The sequence below is a fragment of the Thunnus thynnus genome, chromosome 6 (assembly GCF_963924715.1).
Source record: "Thunnus thynnus chromosome 6, fThuThy2.1, whole genome shotgun sequence".
Lineage (NCBI taxonomy): Eukaryota > Metazoa > Chordata > Actinopteri > Scombriformes > Scombridae > Thunnus > Thunnus thynnus.
In genome coordinates, this window is record NC_089522.1 from 17,870,040 (window position 1) to 17,894,223 (window position 24,184).

General features: G+C 39.3%; 1 protein-coding gene across 1 annotated transcript in view; it reads right to left on the reverse strand.

The window, feature by feature from the left end:
- Positions 1-2,396: 2,396 nt before the first annotated feature.
- The window catches only part of LOC137184524 (chemokine-like protein TAFA-2), a 72,678-nt gene continuing 50,890 nt past the window's right edge, over positions 2,397-24,184 (reverse strand). The window contains exons 3-5 of the mRNA XM_067592288.1: positions 11,446-11,595; positions 6,974-7,098; positions 2,397-3,338 (exon numbers count right to left, since the gene is read on the reverse strand). Of these exons, the coding sequence (XP_067448389.1) occupies positions 3,327-3,338; positions 6,974-7,098; positions 11,446-11,595 (287 nt within the window). The 3' untranslated portion in view covers positions 2,397-3,326. The remainder of the gene's footprint in view (positions 3,339-6,973; positions 7,099-11,445; positions 11,596-24,184) is intronic.

Below are 24,184 nucleotides of genomic sequence, written 5' to 3' on the forward strand. Positions count from 1 at the left end.
ATTCAATTCTCTGCAATATTTGCGAGAGCTTGCAATTTTGCTAAATTACCTTAACTTTTCACCATGAAATGGCCAAATCAACAGGCTGCTTGTGATTTGGACCAATTGTCACATTTTGTGTCATGGTAACTTACGTCATTGCAGCACACATTCAGGTGGAAGATGGACAAATTTCACCTGTAAACAAAAACGATGCCATAGATCGTGCAAAACAATTCCCAAATTAATTGAAATGATTCTCCAATGCATTCAGTTAGTCAGAAGAATACAGGTTGATGTTGGTCAGTGAGCAAAGATGAATGTAATCTACCTCCAACATAAAAATGAGCACTTTGGAAATTAAACTTTTTTTATGTTAATGGGTTTATTTAATGGCATTATTGACTGATTTTATTTGCGAATGTTGAGGTGAAAGTTTATTTAATAAAGGCTTATGAATGGAACTCAAGTACATAATTTTCTTTCTTATATAACCTTGAGCTCATGGTTCTCATGTTCAGAAAACAAGTTTAAAAATTAGCACTGAAATATAGTTGTCTCTGGGATATGCAGTATGCTTTTTATTGAAGGTAGTGATTATATATGACTCTTTATTAGTAGTTTTTTAAAAATCATATTATTTTCCTTTGCTTGCAACTTTCCCATTACCTGCAATTTTACTGCAATAACAGCAATTGAGACATTGCAAATTGCATCACAATTTTTGAGAAAAGCTACAGCAAAATCAAACATTTTTGGCAGCAATAATCACCAAAAACCTCTGTGAAATCCTGGAGAGACTGATATGATCCTCAATGATGTTGATACTAATATTAATATTTGAAAGTTTAACAGCATCAATAAAGACATATGGGCAATATTCATTATGTACACTTTGTAGGTAACAGAGGTTTTTTGTACATTCAATTTCAGGCTGATGAGCTTTTAATAACCCAAACTGAAAATACAGCTGAGTAGCCTCGCCATGTCAGCACAACATCAATCACAACAACAGTCCAGACAGCAAGTGTTTGGACAATTACACATTTTTTGTTTTTCAGACTCTCCGCTTCAGCACATTCAATTTGAAGTAAAATAATGGACGCTACAAAGTGTTAAAGTGCCATGTCTCGGCTTTAATTTGAGTAGGTCTATATCAACCCTTCCCCAAATTGCAAGCATTCAAAAGTAATTGGACACTTGGCTTCTAAATGTTAGTTTGTTAGTGCACACATAACCAAGCTCACACATGGCTCGGAGTTGATTGAGAGTTTTTATTCGGATTGAGGTGGAGTTGTCTGTCAATATGAGAAGTAAAGAAGTGAACTGAATGTGCAAAAGCACAAAGTCTGAAGAGCAAAAAATTGTGTAACTGTCCAAATACTTACGGTATGGATTGTATCTAAACAGAAAGTTTGTTTGTGAGGAACACTGACGGAGTATAAGTACACCTGAGATAAGACCAGCTTACACTGCATGTGTCATGTACCAAATCTATTCAACAACGCCATGAAAAGTACATCAAGGTCTGTATTTCAGTGTGTGTGTTTACGTGAGGCAGAGGGAGTAAGATTTTTTTTTTAACGTTTAACAGTTATTTCACGTTACATATCAGACCAAAGCTGCAGTTTTAATAGTAAAACATGTGTAGGTAACCAGGAAAAAAAGTATCACTGCCAATTCACAATCAATGTGGAAAAACTCACATATTGATTGAGCTCCAATAATAAATAGCCATGTAATAAATAAAGTAAAGGTAAATGAAGTCAACACATCCTGCACTAAATCTTGTTTACCAGCCCAGTTTGTTTTCTGAGTCAAGGCTGAAATGTGCAGCATACAAATATCCTTTTTCTTCCTACCTGCTTGGAATTTCTGTGGTCAAAAAAAAAAAATCCAGCCAAATGTACAGATTTCTCCTGTAATGTCCTTGCATTGTTCAATACTATACACACAGAGGTGAGTAAATGCTATTCTCTTAACTCCAACCAGCTCATTAATCACTTGTCACTCACACAACACAGGCGACACCCGAGGAAGAACAGTATTCCATATTTGGAGCTTTTTCTTTCCAAAACAGATCAGTCTGCAATGTTCACAGCTGTTTGTCTGAAGCCGGAAATAAAGATAATAAAATTTAAGTTCAAAGATAACAGGAAAAGCAATTACCAGTTATTGACAACATTTCTTGGAGCCAACACAATTAACACCAGTGGTTATTAATTCATGATTTCCTGTAGCTTCAAGGTTTCTTGGGAAGTTAATTCACATTAATGTTATCAACAATGCATACAGTGCTTTGGTGTTATTTTAATTACAATTGTGTGCACAGTATAGAATGTGTGAAACCTCAACTGATCTTGAATTTAAGTTGAATCTTTGCAAAGAGGCTAAAACATAATGCAGAGATTTCTATGTTCTTTTGAAAGGTTTTTATTCATTTCATATAATACTGACACATGTACTCAATAGCGGTTAACAGGCGTTTAAAAACACAGATATTAAAACCATTAGAGCATCAATTTATTTTTAGCCCCGTTGATTCCATGGACCATTTTTTACACGTTTACATGATTCAATATACCATAACATCTACTTGGTATTAGTCTAACCTCACCCCTGAAAGGATTTTGTCCTTTGTCAAAAAGCAAAAGAAAAAGAAGACTGACAAACTGTCTCCCCATTTTAAAAAATGGCATGTGGTAAGCCACAAAACTATTCAAGGTAAAATATTCTTATGGAGGTGAAATCTGCGAGAAGAAAAAGGTTTCGGTTTCAGAACTGAGGAACATGACGACAGCATCGAGTGTGTCATATGTGGCACAGTTAAATTTAATCGTGTCATCCAGACGACATGAGGCAGCCATTCTGGATCCACTCCCTTTTTTTTTCATAGTGACGTTTGTAATACAGGATCGCTGTCTAAAATCCAGATCACCTTTATTCCCGGTATGCGTACGGAACACAACTAAGCCACAGAAGAGAGATGAAGAATACAGATTGTTGTAAAGAAAGTTGCTTTTTTTATCGTCTAATCCAGTGCTGTTTAGGTCATAGTTCACTTTGTTGAAGTTGTTGTTTTGTAATAGCAGTAAAGGATTGTGGGTGAAGCAGGCCTGTGCAGCAAAGGACCAAAGACACTCAGTTGTGTTTAAAGTGATGGCAGGCAGTGTTAGAGTCCTGTCTCTTCAGCCACCATGTCTTAGATGTCCTCAGAAAAACGAAACAACAATTGGATCCTCATAGAAGTCCGTCTGAGTGCATTTCCTCACTACTGATAGGCCCATTGTGCTGTGTAAGTACCTCCAACGAGAGAAGTACCTCTTCTCTTCTTGAGGCGGGCAGGACTATCGGGTCACCTGAAACAGTGAGAAAAGAAGTGTGTTAAAACTCGCTGACAATAGCCCCCTCAAAAAAAAGTTAGGAAGTACTGTAGCTTGAAACGGTAAAGGTCAAAGAAAAGAGTGTACAACCAGAACTTGTCAACAGAGGTTTTTAAATAATGCAGCACAGCGCAGCACAGTCCACTATTTAGAAGTAATGGGAACTGATTCTTGTTGGTGGAGCACCGACAACATGGCTAGCATGGTCTCTGTCTCTTCTGGCAAGAGACTAAATAAGACACAGCTTGAATCATGGCAGTTGGCCCACAATGCCTCACTCTCAGCACTGGCCCACTGCCATGTCATTTTGTCTCTTTGTCGAGACGGTCGCTCTAATCACATGGTCTCTTTATCTCGTCCATCCATCTTTCCATTTTCTTTGCTCATGCAACCACTTTTGGTTTATTTCAAGCTATTAGGAGACATTTTCTAGCAGCCAGCGACCAAACAGACACAAATTGCTGTACAACTGCCAGTGCTTGGGCATGTAATAGACCAGACTCTCCAAGACGGTTCCTCTGTTTTCCTGCATGCCTTTCTTTGTTATTTTATTTCCCAGTGGCTTCCCCTCTTAGCCCCAACACATGCTGCCCCCTCCTGTGTTTCCTCTTGAGGGAGCCGGTCTTTTGTCCGACCCAGGTGCCAGCTAACAAAGTGTGAAGGCCAGCCATCACTGAGAGAGAGCGCAGAACAGCCTTCCCTCCGAGCTGGCAGCTGAGACTGTTCTACTGTATCTGCTCTCAATGGCTCCAGGCCACCCTTCCTGGGCCCGCTCCCGTTGCCTTCAGGCATCTACTCCTGTGCCTGATCAAAGAGTCTGCAGGCGTTTGTTGTCATGCCAGTTCACTACACACGCACACCGCTGCATCTCTGTGCCTGCTATGCTTTTAGGTGCTAAGTCAAAGTCCCTTTAGGTGTTCAGCCGTTTGCCTGTTTAAATATGCCTGTAGGTGACGGTTTCTGTGCCCAATTAGAAAGCGGATTTAGGTGGTTTGATCTCAATTTACAAAACACACAAGCAGTGGTTGAGTGTCATCTCTATGGGCCTTTTTTAGGCCCACGAATGTCACATTTTCCACAAGCTTTAACCGTCTACAATAGCGGCTGCTCATATGGCCACGAGGCAAATGTCCCCTTCACTCGTACATTATACAGACTCTTTATGACTCACTTAGTTACAGAAGAGTAAATTATGGAAAGTCATTACCTAAATTGTTTGATCTTGATTTGTTTTGTCTTATACTTTAATATTCTAAAAGCGGCATCAAATTACATCTAAACAAAATGTTTGATTTACTGTTTGTATTGTTTCTAATAAGGGGGAAATGCTTGCAGAACATCTTGCTGAAAGAGATTCATGGCGCTTGCAGAGTGCCACATCTGTTTAGTGCTATTGTAAATTAGTTATATAGGAAGTGAAACGAACATACGCTGCTGACACCTTGTCGTTTGTTAGCTAATTTGTGTATATGACCGCGTGTGCTTCTACACAAATGCACACACACTTCTATGTCTATGACAGCTCAGTGGCTTGGCAGGCCGGCTGTGTCTGTCTGCTCATCCATATGATATTATTTGGCATTGATCGAACTGTCTTCCATCCCCTCCCTCTCTCCTCCCTCTGCCCTCCTCCTCTCCTCCTCTCCTAAGGTCCCAGCCAGGGATGGAGGGAGGGATAGAGGGTGCCAAACCCTCTTTTGTATTCTTGCCTGCTCTGTGTACCCAGGCACAAGCATACGCTCCTTGTCAGCTGATGAGCTTCCATATTCTTGCTTTCAAGTGTTTTCTTTATTCTTTTATCTACCTATCACCTCTGCCTTCAGCCTTTCCTCTCCAGTCTCCAGTTGTTATTTTTTCTTTCTAATCCATCTCACCCTGCCTCTCTCTTCCTTTTTACAGCTCTCCATTTCTCTCTCTCTCTCTCTCACATCCTCTCTCTCTCTCACTCCATTGTCAATTTCGATTTACGAGTGGGTCTTAATGGGACTATAAGAGATCGTTCGATGCTATTGATCTGGATGCCTGCGCATCTTGACCTCAGCGTAGCACACCAGAGGAAGAAAAAAAACACTCTTTTCATCATCAGGCAAACACATCAGCTAACACGCTCACATAGTGTACACACACACACACACAAACACACACACATGCAAGCACACACACACAGATCATTGATCAAAGACCTGAATGCAAGAGACAGCAAATATTTGTGCTCTTTCAAACTATGACAGAGTCAATGATAAAACGATGCCTGGATGAAACTGGTTTGCTTTGATCTTGTTCAGGAAATTGCAAATGCGCACTTTGGGGTTGATAAAAACATGAGATCAGATATATGAAGCTACTTCCTAACAGCACTCACATATTTAAAAATGGCATCATTTTCATATCTGATCAACCCTCATGTGCCTCTCTTCAATTATGCCCATTACATACTCCAAGATAACTTTATCATTTTCTGTTTGTCTCTCTATTTCCCTGTTATTGGGCTGTGAATTGAGTCGAACGCAAATCCAGGCTTGGGCCAGCACAGTAGGAAGGGTGAGAATAAGAAGAGGAATGGTTGAAGAGGAAAGATGGAAAGAGTGCAACTTGAGGAGGCGAGATCCACTTTGCCAGGTGAGAGGTGAGCAGGAAAAAGTAGGAAAGGAATTCTTAATCAGCCGGCATACAGGAGACTGTCTGTGAGTGTTTTAGAGAGACAGAAAAAGAGGAGAGCATGTGTGTGTATAAGCTTTTACCCAAGGAGATGCACTCTCCCTCCTCTGACCACACCTTCAATCAATTATTTAGGCAGAAAACAAAGGTCTGCACCCAGCCATGAATAATGGAAGGTGAGAAGGCAGAGAGAAGGATGGAGGTTAGACACAGAAGCATACAGTGACAAGAGGTGAGTCTCGCACAAATTCCTCCCTATGACAGACAGCTAAGAGCCTGCTCAGGTCAAGTCACTGAAGAGAAGGCAACAGGTGCCGACGGGGGCTAAGCAGAGAGATACATTATGTACACCCACACCTACACACACACACACACACACACACACACACACACACACACAGAAGACACAGACAAATGGACAGTACATGAAAAGTGTACAGGGAAAAGAGCATGCACACACTGTATTATGGGAGAATCAGAGCATAAAAACTATCCGAGGACAATTACCACTCTGGTGTATCCGATGTAGCGAGCTGTTTTTGCATCGAGTCAGATGGTATGCCAGTCAGATGCAGGGAAGCAGGGCAAGCGGGAGTGAAGGGGATTGTGGTGCTGTGTGTGTGTGTGTGTGTGTTTTGGCTTGTTCCTGTTGGCTTTGTTTTTCTTCAGAGAATGTTTGATGTTAGATCCAAGAGAGGCGGGAGGAGAAAGAGAGAGAAAATGGGTGAGGAAAAGAATGATATGAGGTGAAAAAGAGAAAAAAAGTAGGGGATGGAGACATATAAGACAGAAAGGCAAAAGAGAGAAGACAGATATAACACAATGGAGGTGGAAGTGGGTCACACAGTGGTGGGTCTGACTGTGTGTGCATGCATGTATGTATAAAAGAGAGGGAAATACTGTGGAGATATAAGAGAGAGAGAGAGAGAGAGAGAGAGTGTGTGCAAACTAACCTTTGTGGTCTTGACTTTGTTGCCTGTGCTGCAGCTCCATCCTGTGAGGTCTGGGAGAACCTTACACTCCTCGCCGTCCATACATGGCTGCATCTGACACCACCACTTCTGGGCTACAATAGAGGCTGGAAAAAGAACGAGAGAGAGGCAGATTTTTTAGTTTGTTAAAGGCACAGCTTGATGTTGATGGGCCTGTTTTCACTCTGTGTTTTCATGCATTTGCAGACTGTGTATTTGTGAATTTCGGCGCCAAGCTTTTCCTGATAGAGTACTCCATATAAATGCAAATTTGTCCATTGGTGGCCCCAAACATTCTGGCACAAACCATAAATGATTTCCAGTGTTGAGAAGTTGCACAGTTGGTTACAGAACCAAATGTTGCACAACTCTTCTCCACTGCATCATGAATTCACCAAACGTTTCCGGCTATGTTGCCTTAATTGGGATTGTGTCTGATGTTGTTTTTGGTTTTCTTATGATCATAGATACAAAAGAATACATACAATATTACAACCGTCTTTTCAAAAATATTATTTAATAAATACAACCTTTCATCTTAACCCATCAATAGGAAAAAAGGGTTTCTGCAGTCTTTCAGCCTAATTTTCATTTCTTCCATCTCTTTTCCAAAAAAATCCTGCTCTTGTAGATTACACTGCAGGGATCTGGGGTTGTCGTAGACAAACAAAACGTGATAAAGGGGAAAACAGAGCTATGAGTTGATTTTTGGGTGTGCCTTACCCAAAAATGCCTCCAAAACTGTCAGTAATGAGATGGGAGCCATGTGAAGTGAGGGCAAAAGGTCAACATGCCTCAACTGTGTAATTGGTTAATCAATATTAATATAGACTTACTAAACAAATCTTCTATTGAGATTGTTCAAGTAACTTTACTATATATAGCAATACGTTGCCTCGTAGTGTTAGTTATTTTAAGTCTTTGCTATTTGAAAATTATACAGAAAAATGGTGAGAAGAAATATAGCGAACCAAATTGAGAACATCAAAGACACATTTCCATCACCTTGTAATGGACAATGATATTTTTCTGATATTGATTCTGATGAATATCAAGATGATTATTTAGATGATGTCCAGATATCTCACCTCTATTATCCCTCAGAAGAATATGAAGTAGAATTTTCCTCTGAATATTTTGACAACATTTCAGCTCAGTAAAAAAAAATGGTCCTGTTCAGTCTGGAGATTCTTTTTTACTTTTTAAATCACGCTATTACTATTCTAATAGTACTACTGTATGCGTGGGTTTCACGGGCGCTAGAGTCATGTGAATTTAATCAGCACATAAGGGATCATTTTATTTTCAATTCAAGTAGAAAGAAGAATCAAAAAGGACAAAACTGAAGGCAAGATATGCATGAGACAGCTGGGATATGTTGTGATCTTTTTGGGTTTAGACTAGATTTGTGCACAACAAATCAAATCAGATAAAAATGAATTGATGAAGTGCCTTTAGCTAACATCACAGAGAAAAAGTCCCCGAAAGACTCAAACACATCAAGAACAAGAAGATGATTAAATATCATCACAAAGAAGAAAGTAACAAAAGAACCCTCGGCACGGTAAAAGCTGACTTACTGACTGAATATGTGACAAAATGTTTTTATGAATATGATTTCCCCAACAGTCAATTATAGGTAATTGCATGTTTAGCATGTAAGTATTCATGTAACTGTCACTCCTGCTCAGTACCTGAACACCTCATCAAAAAAACAGCCTGCATTCAGTGACAGATTTCCCACAGGGATAGTGACACTTTGAGAGAGATTCTTTCTTCTATAGTCCAACTTTTCTATAGCGTCAGAGAAATTTTCAAAGGATTTTTTCTTAGTAATCAGATGTTGCATACATGGTACAGCCATTTTCCACGGAGAAATCCCAGTATACAAAGCTTAAGCAGACTTTCATCCAGTCATCTTCATGTGGTCTGTCAGAATTTCTGTCAGCTCCATTTAGACGTAATGCCCGCAAGCGGTTTAAGAGTTTTATGGTTAATAACCCCTTTGTAAGTGGATAGAGCCATGAGCACGTACAGCGTATTAAAGCACTTTTTTGCCATTAATTATTCCCTTCAATCATACAGTACACAATTAAAGCAGAACTACTACTAACAGTGCGCTAAGTGAAAACATTAAGCACCACAATGACTTAAAAGATACTCTCATAAAGTTATGATGATGACGACTGAAGTCAAATTTGTTGTTAATATTTAACAACCAATGGCACTGACACACTCTGTTACTGTGGTTGTTGATCTACTGAGTAAAATTTGTGTGGTGGTTTAAGCAATTCAACTAACTTCAACTAAATATCTACGTAGTTATGATTGTACTCCCTTATTTGTTCCCTTTATATATGGATTTATGGCTATGTTAAATTTATGGCTATGTCTGATTACGTCCCAATTGCAGAACAATCCAAACATAAACTTCAAATTCAAAGGCAAATTTAACCCTACTATTCAAATGAGGAAATTTGTTGCATCCAGGGGTGAATACAAAAGGTAACGATACAGAAAATACATAAAATAAAGTAATAAACCAGAGAAAAACTACATACCGTCATCTCATGGTACTGTGTCCAGTATCTCTCTCTCCCTACCAGCTGGCTTCTCCCTAAATACCCATCATCTCTAAATTAACACTCCTCTCCTATCAACTCACACATGCTCACATGCACAAATGTCATGTACCTTATTTAAAATAAGGTCATTATACAGCTGTGCTACTGATGTCAGTTTGCTTCTAATAAATCTGATTTTCTGTCTTTATATGTGCATATTCCCAAACACACAAGTCAAACCAAAAGTTAAAACAAGCTGGACACTTTGGACTTGTTAAAAAGTTGGAGGACCCAATGATCCATTTTAAATCTTTTTAACTGACTCAAGAAAACACATTTGTCGCTGCACTCACACCCAAAGGCGAGAAACAACAGAGCCGCTGAAACTGAAGCCTGTGATTTCATCAAGTGCTACTCTTCATAGCTGCAAGGGGTGTAGGATACTGATTTTGTGAACACAGGAACAGTAGCCAGGGGGATTTTCCATGTATAGGGGTACATCTCCTATCTTAGAATTGTCAGCACTACTACAAAATGAAGCTCATTTATTTGTAAAAGTTAGAGTAAACACTTCGGCCCACAGAATCAACCTTTAATTCACTCTCAACAAAGCAGCTCCAGAAAGATAGAAGTGAACTGAAGACCTGAATCCTTTGTCATGGAGCATTTTCCCTTTTCTGCTGTCAGTTATGGAGCCATTAAGTTGTATTAGAATTTGTTATTTTCAAATTTTATGTGCATCATTGGAATTATTTGCTTGGTTTTGAATCACAGATTGCTTTTACTGTTCAGAATAGTTCAGATTTCTGTTCCTTATACCTTTATGGTTCATTTGGGTAATAGGCAGAGTAGGCATTTCATTATTTTTGATTTGCTGATGTGTGCAGTGTAACCTTATGCCATCCATCATCTTTGTGATTCCTCATTAGTTCCTAATTCCCTTCTTCATCACAAAAATATAATGGACAGAGGCTGTTTATAATAAATCAGGCTCCTGAAGTTACCAGCAGAAAACAACATTGGACAGAAGAGCAGGGCAAAGTTTACAAGTTTTGGCTCCCATATACAAAAATACTGCCAAAAGAATATTGACATATATATCTTCACTGTCATATCAAAGTTTACTTCACTCATACATCAATTTTTATATAAAGTCTCAGCAGAGAGCGGCACGTACAGTACCTGAACACCTATCTAAAATTGACAGATGTATGCATTATAGTGGAAGGATTTATTTCACCTAAGAACTCTGCCTCAAATTACACCTTACTATATTTTAGAGTGCCACATTTGTGAGGATTACTGTGTCAGCACCAGCCTGAGAGTATCAATTATTTTCAGAGACACTTAAGTGAGTGAATTGACCATTTATAGAAAATGGTTCTATCTGGCAGAAAAGGCTCTGCTCTTAGAGAGAGGGAGCTCTCAAATAATCCATGCTAGTCCCCCTCCTCTCCTTTTACAATCAAATACATGAACCTAATGGCTAAATCATGAATATCAAAAATTATAGCATACAAGGAGGAGGTTGGGGTAGTGGAAGGGGCTGCAGCAGCAAACAGCATGAACGAATCAGCAGAGAAATTGTGAGAAGAGGTCTGGTTATATTGTACCATGGTGTACCACGGCATAATTGGATGTCAGGTGCTAGCCAAACAGCTAAGGAATGAACCAGGGATGAAGCAGCAATCAGCTAATGCATGCGCAAACCTCTATGCTTGGCCTGAACTGACGCTATGCTCCATTATCGTACACAGAAAAAGCATAGTGAGCATGAAATCATCAAAATCCATTAAAGGCATTTTAACACTCTTCTCAAAACAGGTGTGGCTCTGGCAGATGTGTTCAAAATAATACACACAAACATACATACGGTACAATGGTACGTACCATCAACACAGGAGGGCATGGCCCGAGTGGTGCCGGCAACCTGTCCAGGGAAGCAGGAACATTTGACAGTCTGAGATCTCTCCTCGATCTTGTTCTTGTTGCAGCAGCGATGAGCAGCGATCACCTCGCACGTCCCTGCCTTCACATGCACTGCAAAACAGAGAGAGAAAGAGAGAAAAATCACTCATTACACTTCTTGCTCTAATTTTTAAAGTGTCTAATATCGAATATAAACAAGTAAGACAGTTTTTAATGTGATCTAATATCAAATAAAAAAGAGTAAGAAAGTAGACAGACAGATATTTTTGTGATGACATTAGCCTGGTTCCAGACTTATGAATAGCTGGCCACAACTCAAGATTGGAAGAACAATCGAGCCAATCACAGCTTTGTTGTTGGGATTAAGAATGAATACATCATCTTGAGCATCCTGTGCCAGAGCCAGAAAAATAGCAGAATAACATAAAAATTACAGATACAAATAACAAAAAAATCACCACAAAAATGGTGACACGTGACATCAGTGCAGATATACAGCTTGTTGTGAGTGAACTTAAATAAATCACAACACTTAAATCAACCTTGACAAGCCAAAAGTATGTCAGTCGTCCCCATGCCCAAACGGAAAATGCTAATCTGAACGCAACGATAAGTGAAATGGCAATTGAGTCTGATTATCAGACTCCTTTACAATGAAATGAAGCATTTTATGTATTCTCATGCTTTATTTATGCACTGATGTGTGCAAAAACACAAGCAAAACTATGCACACATGTAAAATGTTGGCTTACAGACACTCACACACAGTGACTCACAACCACAGCTTCTCTGGAAGTCCCAGTTTTTACTACACGGCTGCTGAGCAGCAACTACTCCTTCACTAAGAGGATCTGTGCAGAAAATACATGTTAAGTCGCTTGTAGCCCTTCTTCAATACACAGGGAATAAAATAGTAACTCGGTAATTGAAAGAAGGAAAAACAACCAATGTTTGTATGAGAATATAGTATAGTATAACATTTCAAGTGAGAATTAGTTGCAGTATTAATGAAGCGTAGATGGGGGAAGCTTCTCTACTACTTTCACTATAGCTACCATTTAGGGTGCACATGTATACGCACACTTCAATCAGGCGGCCCTGTGGTTAATTAACAACAAGTCCACCCCAAGCATAGAAGTCCCTTGAGTAAGCTAAGAGAGTGGGAACAAAGAAATCACACTACATTTGAAGATTTGTGATGTAAACACATGCCCCTTTCATACCAGCCTTTCATCAAATACATGAAAATGTCAAGGACAAACAATAAGCCTCGTCAGGAGCGTTGTGTACAAGAATGCAGTGAGCGTGCGTCTGTGTTACACTCACTTTGGTATTTATTTGTGGAATTATTGGTTATATATTAGTACTATTATTTTAAGTATTGTTGAGTACTTTATTTTTGCTGGTTGTAACAAGCAAAACATTTCAGTATTGAGATTGAGACCCAAAGTAATTAATTTCACATCTCTTGTGAGAAGAAGCCTTAGTTTATTAGGAAAGAGAAGAGTGGAACCAATGAGCCCAGGTTTCCTAGGGTGAGGGTTTCCACCCTCTCCCCAGAGGAAAACTTTGAAGAGAAATGCATGTTTCGTGTCTTCATTCCTTTGAACATTTTATCTGTTTTTCAGGTCATTACACTGTGAAAATCACAAAAAAAAAACTACCTAAAAACTACCTACTTCCTAAAGCTAAAGTTTATGTAGCACAAGTGTGATGAGTTTTGTTAATGGATTTGAATATTCAGTATCGGGTTTAAAAAGTGTGAAAGTGTAGAGTTGCGTATTGCAGCATTCTTAGAAAAAAAAATAGAAAATGGTGACTGTCACGTTATGAGCTACAGACAGCATTCATATTTCTATGGGTCCCTGAACACATTATTAGCGTGATTGTGTACATTGAATAGCAACATTTTCAATGCTGAGGCCCTAAACACTCGACAGATATATTGAATAAGGTTATTTCTGTTGATTGGATGCTTATAAGATTTGTGAACAAGTTCTTTGCAGAAATGCACTTAAATCCCCAATTTTGTGAGTTTGAATCAAACTGATAATATACGTTAATTAACATTCCTTATGTGACGTGTTGAATGTTTTGGAATGAGAACCATCTTAGTATGTTGATTTATGTTGCTCAGTGAATTAATAGTATATGTAATGTGTAACTTCTAGTGGATCTAATTGCATCATGTGATAGTAGCCATGGAACCAGTACAGATGCTGAAAAGATGGACTTGAACAAATAGTAATGTTCATTTGGTTTAAAGAGTGTGGTGGAACTGACAATGAGTTGAAAGAAAAAAAACAAAACATACTAATGTACCTTATTGAAACAAGGCAAGGACAGTGAACCAAACAATGGACACTGAAACAAAGAGACACTAATGCACTAGGGAAAGTTTTGAATATTTATTTCATGTTTTCAAAATTTTGAAATAAACAACATTAAAATTGGGAAGAGAAATGCCTTCATTCCTTTGAACATTTCATCTGTGTTTTTCAGGGAAATCATTTGTTACTGGGGTTCTAGCCTTGGGAGCCATAACAAGTATGCGTGTTTGTGTGTATACATGTGCATATGTGTTTAGGGTTGTTTTTGTGAAAGTCAAAGTCTGGTGTATGTGCGTCTTTTCACACTGAAGTTACTGCCATTTCCATTACAAAAGAGTCCGCCCACAATACAACAAAGGGTGCACACTGCATGGCAATGAAAACTAAAGCAGCAAACAATGACTGTGCTCTGTCTAAAGAGTATTTAAAAGTGAGGCACGCTGTACTGAAAGACCCAGTATGAATATGTTAAACAGACTAACAGAGATTTGAAAAGTTCTTAATTTGCTCAGTTAATGAGAAAAAGACAAAGCAGGAATCCTGCAAAGCCCAGTTCAATTAATATCTCGGTGAAAAGCACATTTTAATATCTCACCCGCTGTTTGTGTCTCTCATCGTTCTTTCCTCTGATTTCCCTTTTTCCCCACTAGCAGTGGGACCAAAGGATAGTGATGTTGGTTGATTGATGTGTCCGTCTGTCTGTCCATCTATCCAACGCTTTGGTCCACAGCTAGATATCTCAACAACTACTGGACAGATTGCCACGATATTCGGTGTGTGTATTTATGCTCCATCAGAGAACGATTCCCAGTGATTCTAATGATCCCCTAACGTTTCATTTAGCATCGCTATTAGGCAGAAAGTTCCATTTGAATAGAAGAAATATCCACATGTATTGAGAAGATTGTCAGGAAGTGTATTGTGCAAATTCATTGTTCCCAGAGGATAAGAGCTTTACATTTTGGACACCCTATGAGCTTTACTTTATGACCAGCATCAGGTCAAATGGTGAACTACTCACATTACTTTATTTACTGGCTGTAATGCTGTGAAATTAGAGGATGAACCATATTGACCATGGTGACCCCTTGACCTTTTCTCTATTGAGAAAATTTCATTGCCATGAAATTTGCTCAATATTGACTATATTGACTACTTACTGAAAGACACAGCATGTGATGATCTAACCTGTTAACTGTTACACTTTTACACCAAAATAACTGTACACTAGATACTGCATAATGTAGTAAAGTGAGTCGACTGACATTTGCTGAGCACATTTACGCTCCCCAGAGGAAGAAGCTTTCAGAATTTGTTCTTTAGTTCATCCTTAGTTCACTCTGACATTTTTATCTCCTTTTGTGGTGAGACTCAAAGATTAGCACTATCAATAGTGTAGTATGTCATTCATTCCAGTCTTGTACCTTGGGTTAAAATGAGCATTGCAGCCTAGAGTTTTAGTTTTGTTTGTTACTCATACCTCTTTATTACTCACATATATCTTTGCACTATTCTAATTGACTTTTTTTTTCTTATAAGCTTTTCTGTGAACCCTTTTGGCAGACACACCACTCAGGAAAATCAACACAAACAGAGTAAACACCTTAACCCAACCCCTCCAGCAGGCACACTATGGCCCTTTTTTTTAGCTTCAGCACCTGCAGTAGTAATTGACTCAATATTAGTAAGACAGGCAGAGCGCTGAGCTGAGCCTAGAAGAGAAATGATGAGGCGAATTGGGGGAATTTTACTGGAGGAATGTAAAAGTTCATTGTGACTTGATTACACGTTAATGTTAATAGATGCCAGTAAATGTCCTCAATGTGGTAAAATAAAGCTCTATGACAGGATGGTTCAGTGATTATTTTGAAAAGCTTTAAATTGTTCTGTTAAGTATTACTTTCACTTTTAAAGGAGAAGTGATACATTGGTTCAATTACATACTTTGATTGTCTTGCTTTATTTTATGCACACACTCATTTGCTGCTTTTTTTAACCTTTCTTTATTCAGGGAAGTTTCACTGAGAAACTTTTGCCTCTCTTTTGCAGGGATTCCCTGATCACATCCACACAGTTAAACACATTCACACCTCGAAGCTGCCCAGTACAACCACAGTCTGACCTGTTGACCACTGAGCAGCTCCACAGGAGCAGTTTTGGGTTAAGGGCCTTGCTCAAGGGCACCTCAGTGGTGGTAATAAGGGAGGGGCAAGCATTGCTTTTTTCACTTTCCCCACCCAGATTTATCTTGCCAGTCAGGGGATTGAACTGACAACCTTCCGGTCACAAGCTAACTTTTCTAACCTTTAGGCCACCACTGCCCAGCTGGATCTGTTTAAGATCTCCACCAGGCAACTCTTAAACCATTACTGGTACAGTAATGGTTTTAAAATCTCTGATTATGCACTTAGTTGCCCAGACAACAAAAATGAAGACACAGGAAAATGAGCTCTGATGCGCTACTGGCTAAAATTGTTTGATTATTGTAATTTCTTTGATAGCTGCTATTTGTGGGATATATAAAATGCAGCCAATGGTAGTCATCATCTGCCTGAGGTCTGGTTTTGGTTTTAATCCTCCAAATAAAAAAAAAACAAAATTGCTAAAACGCTATCTGGGCCCAACTTAGTTATTATGGTATTTTTTAAAGGATGCCTCACTCACAGTGCCAAAAAGGCTGTATTAACAATACTGATTTCACATGTGATAAAATGGAAAATGGCAGTATTCGTCCTCATGTAGGTTCATGCTGCTTCAATATTAATCTCAATATGTTCCATTTTTCAACAACGAAAACAATTCTGTTTGTGGTGGATTTGTACTTAATATTTTTAAGGATCATTTTAAGAATTTTTATGATGGTGATATTTGTTCCAGTAAACCTCTCTGGTTTGCAATAACATAATGGAAGTCATAATGGAAGGCTCCTGAGACAGCACATCATTTCAAACAGTAATTTTCTTCCGTGGTTTGACCTGTTCCCAAAAGAGGATTTAGGAGTTGGACTTAACATCGGAAGAGATTTGATTTGAGAGTTAATAAATTGACAGGACAAAGACAGAAAACACAAACCGTGTTTGCTTTTTACTCTTTTGTTGAGGGCTGCTCTCTTCTTCCATCACCCTCACTTTCGGAGGAAGAGGTACAAAAGAATAGATATGTTTTTACCGACATCATGCTGTAATCAGTATGTGATACCCTGTATGTCTGAGCTTCTTGCAGTGCAGAGAGCAGCTGCTCATGTTGGCAATGTTGTTGTAAGTTACTGCTGCTATTCCTTCAAGCCCCTACATCTATCATCATCTTCTATTGGATAGCATTTTTATATATGCCTCCAAGATGCATCAGATAAGAGATTTTAACTCTTTTACAGGAAGCAAAAAGCAATTTGGGGATAAAATCCATAAAACAGCATTGTGTGACAAATATCTGACATATAATAACAGAGAGTGGCTCACTACTCACAGGGAAATGGCACTGACAAGGCATGTACATATGTGCTTACCATGTTTAGTGTGCTCTCTTACTCTGTAATACAGGGGAAGTTGTCAACACTGTGAGGCTGTGTTGTGCTGAGATGTTAATAATTACCAATCTGCCAGAGTGAAGCAGGGGCCCACAGACTCAAATAAACTCTAATAAATACTCAGCTAAATTAGGCATTATTCACACATGACATACAGAGAGGGATGCACACAAAAATATTCATATTAAATACACACACAAAGAATTTATTTCAACACTATGTAATAATTTGTGTACGCAATATGAACAACGGTAAACACCAAGACAGATCACAGTCTCTAAAGTTATAAAAATTCACTGTTGTGTGCGTGTGTGTATACTTGTATTACTCATGTTGTGGGGACATTCATCTGTTTACACACTTTTGGGCACAAAAAGCAAGTCCAAATAACAAAAATCATTACATTTTAGGGCGAAGTTAAGGAGAGGGTTAGGGTTAGGATTAGGATGAGTCCCCAGGAAATTGATGTAAGTCAATGTAATGTCCTCTGAAGTGATGTGTGTGTGTGTTCAAAAAGAAAAAAAGTGTTTAGTTCAGTCCTACGAGGTGAGCAGGTTTACTGTAAGTTCTCAGCAAAGACAAAACTCATCTTTTTCCACTCGTCACGTCTGTGCTGCCTGCCCGTCCTTTCAACCCTCTTCCTATTTCATAAATGGCGCTTACCTTCCCCACAATCTTTTTTCCACCCTTGCACCCTTCTCCTCCTCTTTCTCCCCCTTTCTCCTCCTCATCTTCTTTGTCTGTCTCACCTCGTCCCACTGCTATTTCATAAATGACGCCTCCTTTTCTCAATCTCTCTTAGCCACTCCAGCGCTCAATTTTTCCTCTGCTCTCTCTTGCTCTTAGCTCAGCATGGCAAACTCAGCAGGGTAGTAAACCATTATCCTCAATCACAGACCTTAAATCAGAGAGTTTTTACACTTTCTATAATGTGTTCTCCCTCTCTCTCTGTCTCTTTCTCTGCCTGTTGATGCCTCTCCCTCTCAAAGCCCCCTCCCATCTCTCTCTGTGGCATGAGGACTTGTTATCCCTGCCTCTCTTAACACAGCAGTGGCTGTTAACCCCATTTACTAAGGATGACGTGCTACTGACAGACTAACAGATGGACAGATTGCCCAGACTCTGAACAACCATAGTCTGCGTGTGTATGTGTGTGATTTCGTTGACACACACAAAGCAGTGGGATAGCTCTCTTGGTCCCAGTGATGTACTTCTTTCAAATGTCAATCCTACCACTGGGGGCCTCTCTCTCTCTCACAGACACAGACACACATACTGTATATAGGCACACACAAATGCAGTGCATTTAGTATTAGGAACCTGCAGAAATGCTAAATAACACAACAAAAATAGGACTAAACCTTATTTCAGTGACCAATGTACATACATCCAGTTGTTTCACATCTGTCAAATGTTGACACAGTTGATACAGATGAATCTGGCAGCTGATTTATGTGTTGCACTCTCAAGCGCCCCCCCCTGTTATTAGTCTTTGGAGCCATTTCTAAACAAACCAACGTGACCATAATCTTTGTGGTGAGGGCACATGTCACCCAGTGCAGCAGTGCGGTTTGGTTTTTGGACAATAACAGGTCTACAGCACAGAGGAATAAGATATATCAGGCTTTGGATACACACAATACTTGTAAGTAGAATAAATTCATTGTCGGTTTGGCTCAGCATGATTTCTGTCATTGTAATCAGAAGAAATGCAATATTTAATCAAAACACACACACAATAGCCTATTTTAAAAGTGGGATTTTGGTCAGGAAACATAGTATCAAGCTAGCAAGAGATAAGTGGGATGGTGGCTCATGTGTAGGCAGATAGCTCAGTCTTTAGCAGTCCCTGATTGGTGTTGGAAACATGAGGATTTAAAGGAAATTTATGAAAGTAAAATTGATTTCATGGAGCAGAGACTTGTTACTTTTGACAATATATTCAACATATAACCTGTGCTACAGGATCTCCTGGACAGATTTCTTGGCAGAAGTGCTTAAAAAGTGAAATTCTTCATAAACATTACATTGATATATGCAGATTTACTAGTGAGGTGCCACCGCAGTAATGGAGACTCTCTTCCACCTGTGACCTCGATTCCTTTTTAGGCCAATAGGCCAATTGAAGTGAGTCCATGTGGTGCTTTTGCATTAAGTTAAACCTTTACAATATAATTGGTGCTGTTGACCAACTTCAAACCGTCTTTATAGTACTAACCTTTGAGGAATAGAAAAATCATACATTATTACGTGGCATATAAAACTCTCCTCTACAGAGTGAGAAACATCACCAGTAGAGCTTTACTCTTTGTGTCTCTCTTTATTTTGCCATGAACAAAACTAGCCACGACCAAACGCAGACATTGGACAACCTGCAGGTAGTCACTATGTCACCAAGCCTCCATCATCATCTATTTTGTGATGACATGCGTATGAATTTTGCTTTGCCACTTTCTGATCTGACCTGGTACTAAGCCGATCATCTTTGGCAGCTTAAACTCTGCCAGCAGTCCACTCTCCTCTCTGTTGTGTTTTCTCCAACCAGTTGGATGGGATGTTAAAGCCAACTGACCACCACACACATTTACAAATTACTCTTTGAATTATCTCAATCCATTCATCTGTTAGATCCAATATATATAAAAATATATTTAAAACCCACAAAGAGTCATTTAAAGACACTGTTTTTGTTTCATGTGTGCAGACAGTTAGCCAGGTGCAGCTAGGTGCTAATGTGAATGTTGCACCCAAAGTAGGAAGCTGAAGATGCTTTTCCATCATATTTGCTGGGTTAGCAGCTTTCATTAGAATGAATGAGCCAACATGTTTGGATTCCTCATCAATGTTGTGCAAAGCAGCCAGCCCTTATTAAAGTGATAGTTGCATTGGGTTGTAGATGAATGAATTCTTTACTAGTAGTACAATTTCTTGACAGTTTCTAAGCACCGCAGTTCAAATTGGCTCATTTTTAAAAACACATACAATAAATAGACACACATTCAGGGCCAAGTGAGTGTGTTGCCAAAGCAGCGACAGAAGCTGACAATCCCTTATCAGGTCTGATTGATGTACTGGCTCATTCATACTTTTACAGTTGATAAATACATTTATTCTGACTACATTTCAAATTAATTTGTATATTAAAAATGCAGTAGTAGAAATATACAATAAACAGGCCTGACCTACTGGCCCAAGTCTAAGTAACTGACAGAAGGAAATGTCTGCTTCAACTTACTAAATGTATCCATGGTGAATGTACATTAAATGCATTATATAAATTACATATTTAGTATGTATAAATATTTAAGCGTTTCCTTAAGGCCCAAGGTCTTCTATTCACAAAGAGCATAGTTTGAAATGGAAAATGAGTTGAGAATGCTTGCCAAGTTAATTAGATTACAATGTACGTTGCTTGGTGCATGTGTGTGTGCCCATCAGTGCATGTACGTTCATGCATTTGTGTTAATAATTAGATTACATTGGCCTCTGAGATGGCACCATTCCTTATGAATCGTAAACACAGAGCAAATTAAAATTCTGTTTAAGAGCCTGCCAAGAAAATTAGCATCGAGAGAAAGGGAGGCACGCACACTCGACCACCACTTTCTTCACTTTCCTCAACCCTGTTTTATATTCTCCCCCATGTCTGAATGACTGCTGCATGTTTACAACTCTTTTCCACCTCTCTTCTCATCTACTGCCACGCCATCTCTACGCAATGCTTATTAAGAGAAGAGGGATAAAAGGGTACACAACAAGTACACGAGACAAATGTTTCTCTAATGTTGTTTGAGATATAGTTAAAGGTGCCATAACTAGAAGCTTTTTTCAATCTTCCATGGATTCCTTTTGGATATGAACATAACATTAGCAGTGCACTTCCTGAGCTGTATATCTACTGTATGCTCACATTGTATGAGGAGACTCTTCTCACATACTAATGTCCCTCTGTTAATATAACCCTTGAAACAACAGGGGGTAAAAAATGAGGATAAAAGAGCCGAAGGATGAGCATTATGACTAAAAATAGTACCTCTTTAGGTTTTGGAAGATGTTTACATCTCATTATGCCTTTTATCTGTTTTCTTTTTTAAAGATCTTCTAGCTGGAACAATATTTTTTGACTAACCAGCCTTTAATACATGTTTTTTTAGGCAAAAGAGAATCAGAATAAAATACAGTCAAAATAACAGGTCTATTTTCCACTTGGGTAGCTCAGAGAACAAGGCAAAATTACTGTATATAACATAAAATTCTGACTTAATGCTGTAAAGCACCACAAACAACTGTTAAAAACAACCAACAGCTGAAATCATCAAAGCAAGTTGTCAGTTACCAGAACAGGAGGTGATCTTTTTTTCTTGTAAAATTGTTCTAATGTTTCCTCATTTCCAACACACAACAAACTACAATGACATTAACCATCACGACTGACATTTCAGACAACAGAACAATAATTTGAGCGCAGCTTGTTCCCCCTTTCTCTCTCTCTCTCAATTTCTCACTCACAGAAAGAAAACAAAACCAGCAGAGTCACAGCAGCACAACAAAGTTTCACCACATGGCTGAATTTCTTCCAGTGAAATAAACCTGAAGACAAAACATGTGCTTGCAACTACTGAAACTGAAAGAAATAGTGGACTAACAGTTCCAAATCCCCAATTTGTTGTAATGCCAGTGCTGGTCATAGTTTAACTAAATGTTTTGGTGGTCAGCAGTACTGGACTGCACAGGCCCCCTTTCACATATAACAACATCAAATTAAATGACAAAATACATTGTCTGTTGCATCCAGAACATCCCATATAAGCATTTTTGGATCTGATACCTCCATCAGCAGGATGACCTCATTTGGAAACAGACTTTCTGATCTCACACTGTTATGGTTAAGGTTTGGTTAGGGGACACATCTTGGTTGGGGTGAAAACAACTACCCCGTTAGAGGTTAGAGGACCTTTATTGTCATGGTTACAAAATGAATCACTTGGTTAAGGTCAAGAAACGATGGTCAAAATGGTTAAAAGACACCACCGTTTGGTTTCCAAGTCACTTAGATGTTTGGTCTCCTGTGTCAGAGTACAAAGTACATTTTGTTGACCCTTCAAACCACCCCGACCTCCTTCTTCTGTGGACTTTGCGGCTCTATAAAAATTTAACACTACTTCCTCCTTGACAGACAGGGCTCTAAATCATAAGGCCGCTCGAGGGCTTGGCAATTAAGCATAAATATATGTCATTATAGGCCATTTGCTGAAGTGACAAAATTATCAAGAATAAAACTAGATATGTAAATCAAAGCTGGACTTGCTGAACTATGTCATAGCTGAACTAGCACTGAAAGAACTGAGGAAGTCAATCAAAATTAAAACATCAGCCACAGAGTCTGCCTAAAAAATAGCAGGTTTAGCACAGACTGCAGACTCTACACGGTATTCTCCCACACTGTCCTAACGCACAGCATCTCAACTCAGCGTCCTCTGAGTGAGTGAACGAGTGAGTGACCACATTTGGAAACTGTTTGGCTCACAGCATCAGTTCCTCCTCACAATGTGACAAAAATAAAGAGTGAAAGAGAGAAAGATTGTGCTCGTCGGAATGTAGATTTAAAAGGAAAAACAAAATACCGTAGGCGTCCACACAGAGGGGGATCATCCCTGTCAGAAAATATGCCTCGCCAAAACTCCCACAACCCATTTAGACAACACTCACTGCACAGAAAACAAAAACAACATTATCAATTACACTCAATCAATTTTTTGTTCAGTTGTGTGAAACTGGCTCTCTTTTACCTTAACAAAGTGATAATTTTGTCATTAAGAATTAAGCTGACCGGGACCATCTGTAACACGCTCCATCCAACACCTATCCACCCACCCCATCGCTGTACTGATCATCCTCGCAGTGTCTGCTACTCCCCCAAACCACACCTCTGGTTCTCCTTCACTTATCTCCAAAGCAGCACAGACAAGGGAATTATCTCCCTACACCAACAACACTTCCCTCCTGCTACATCATACAAGATATTAGCTCATGCGACAGGGCGGGCCTGGTGACACATAGCGTGTCCTGACATATTAGTAACCCCGCCACCACCATCGCTACCACCCCACAGCAGACAATTTGTACTAATTTGCGCTTCAGGCCAGATATTAGGGCGGTGAATTGCGTATAAATTGTTAATATGCTCAGATGTATTAACACAGCATTACCACTCAGGCATTAACCTGTGGCAGCGTATGTGTGTGTGTGTGTGGACCAGGTATTCCTCATGTTGTGGGGACATAGATCTGTTTACACAGTCATGTTGTGGGGACTTGCCTCCCTTATGGAGACAAAAAGCAAGTCCCCTTGATGTAAATCATTAATTTTAGGGTGAACACTTGGTTTAAAGTTAAGGTTAGTTTAAGATTATGTTAAGGTTAAGGTAAGGGTTAGTGGTTATGGTTAAGGTTAGGATAAGTCTCCAGGAAATTAATATAAGTCGATGAAATGTCCTCTGAAGTGATGGAAACATCACGTGGGCACACACACCTTTTAAACCCTGTGTTAATTGTTAACTGCTGACTGGAGGTGACTTTTCACGAGCCCTTGGGGAATGTCCAGGTCTCGTTACTCATCTGTCCCACTTTTGCTGCCTCCTTCCCCTCCCACTCTGTCTGAAGTTAGGAACCTGCCCAGCGCACGGGAGTATTTGCATTGTTTTTCTCCTCCTCCAGCGGTTTCTCATGTGCATTGTTGTGAGGGAGCTCAGAGCCATGCCAGTCTCCTTTTATTTCTCTAACTGAAGCTCTCTGTCTTTCTTTCTTTGCCTCTTTCAATCCCTCTTTCTCCTTCTCTGTGTCAT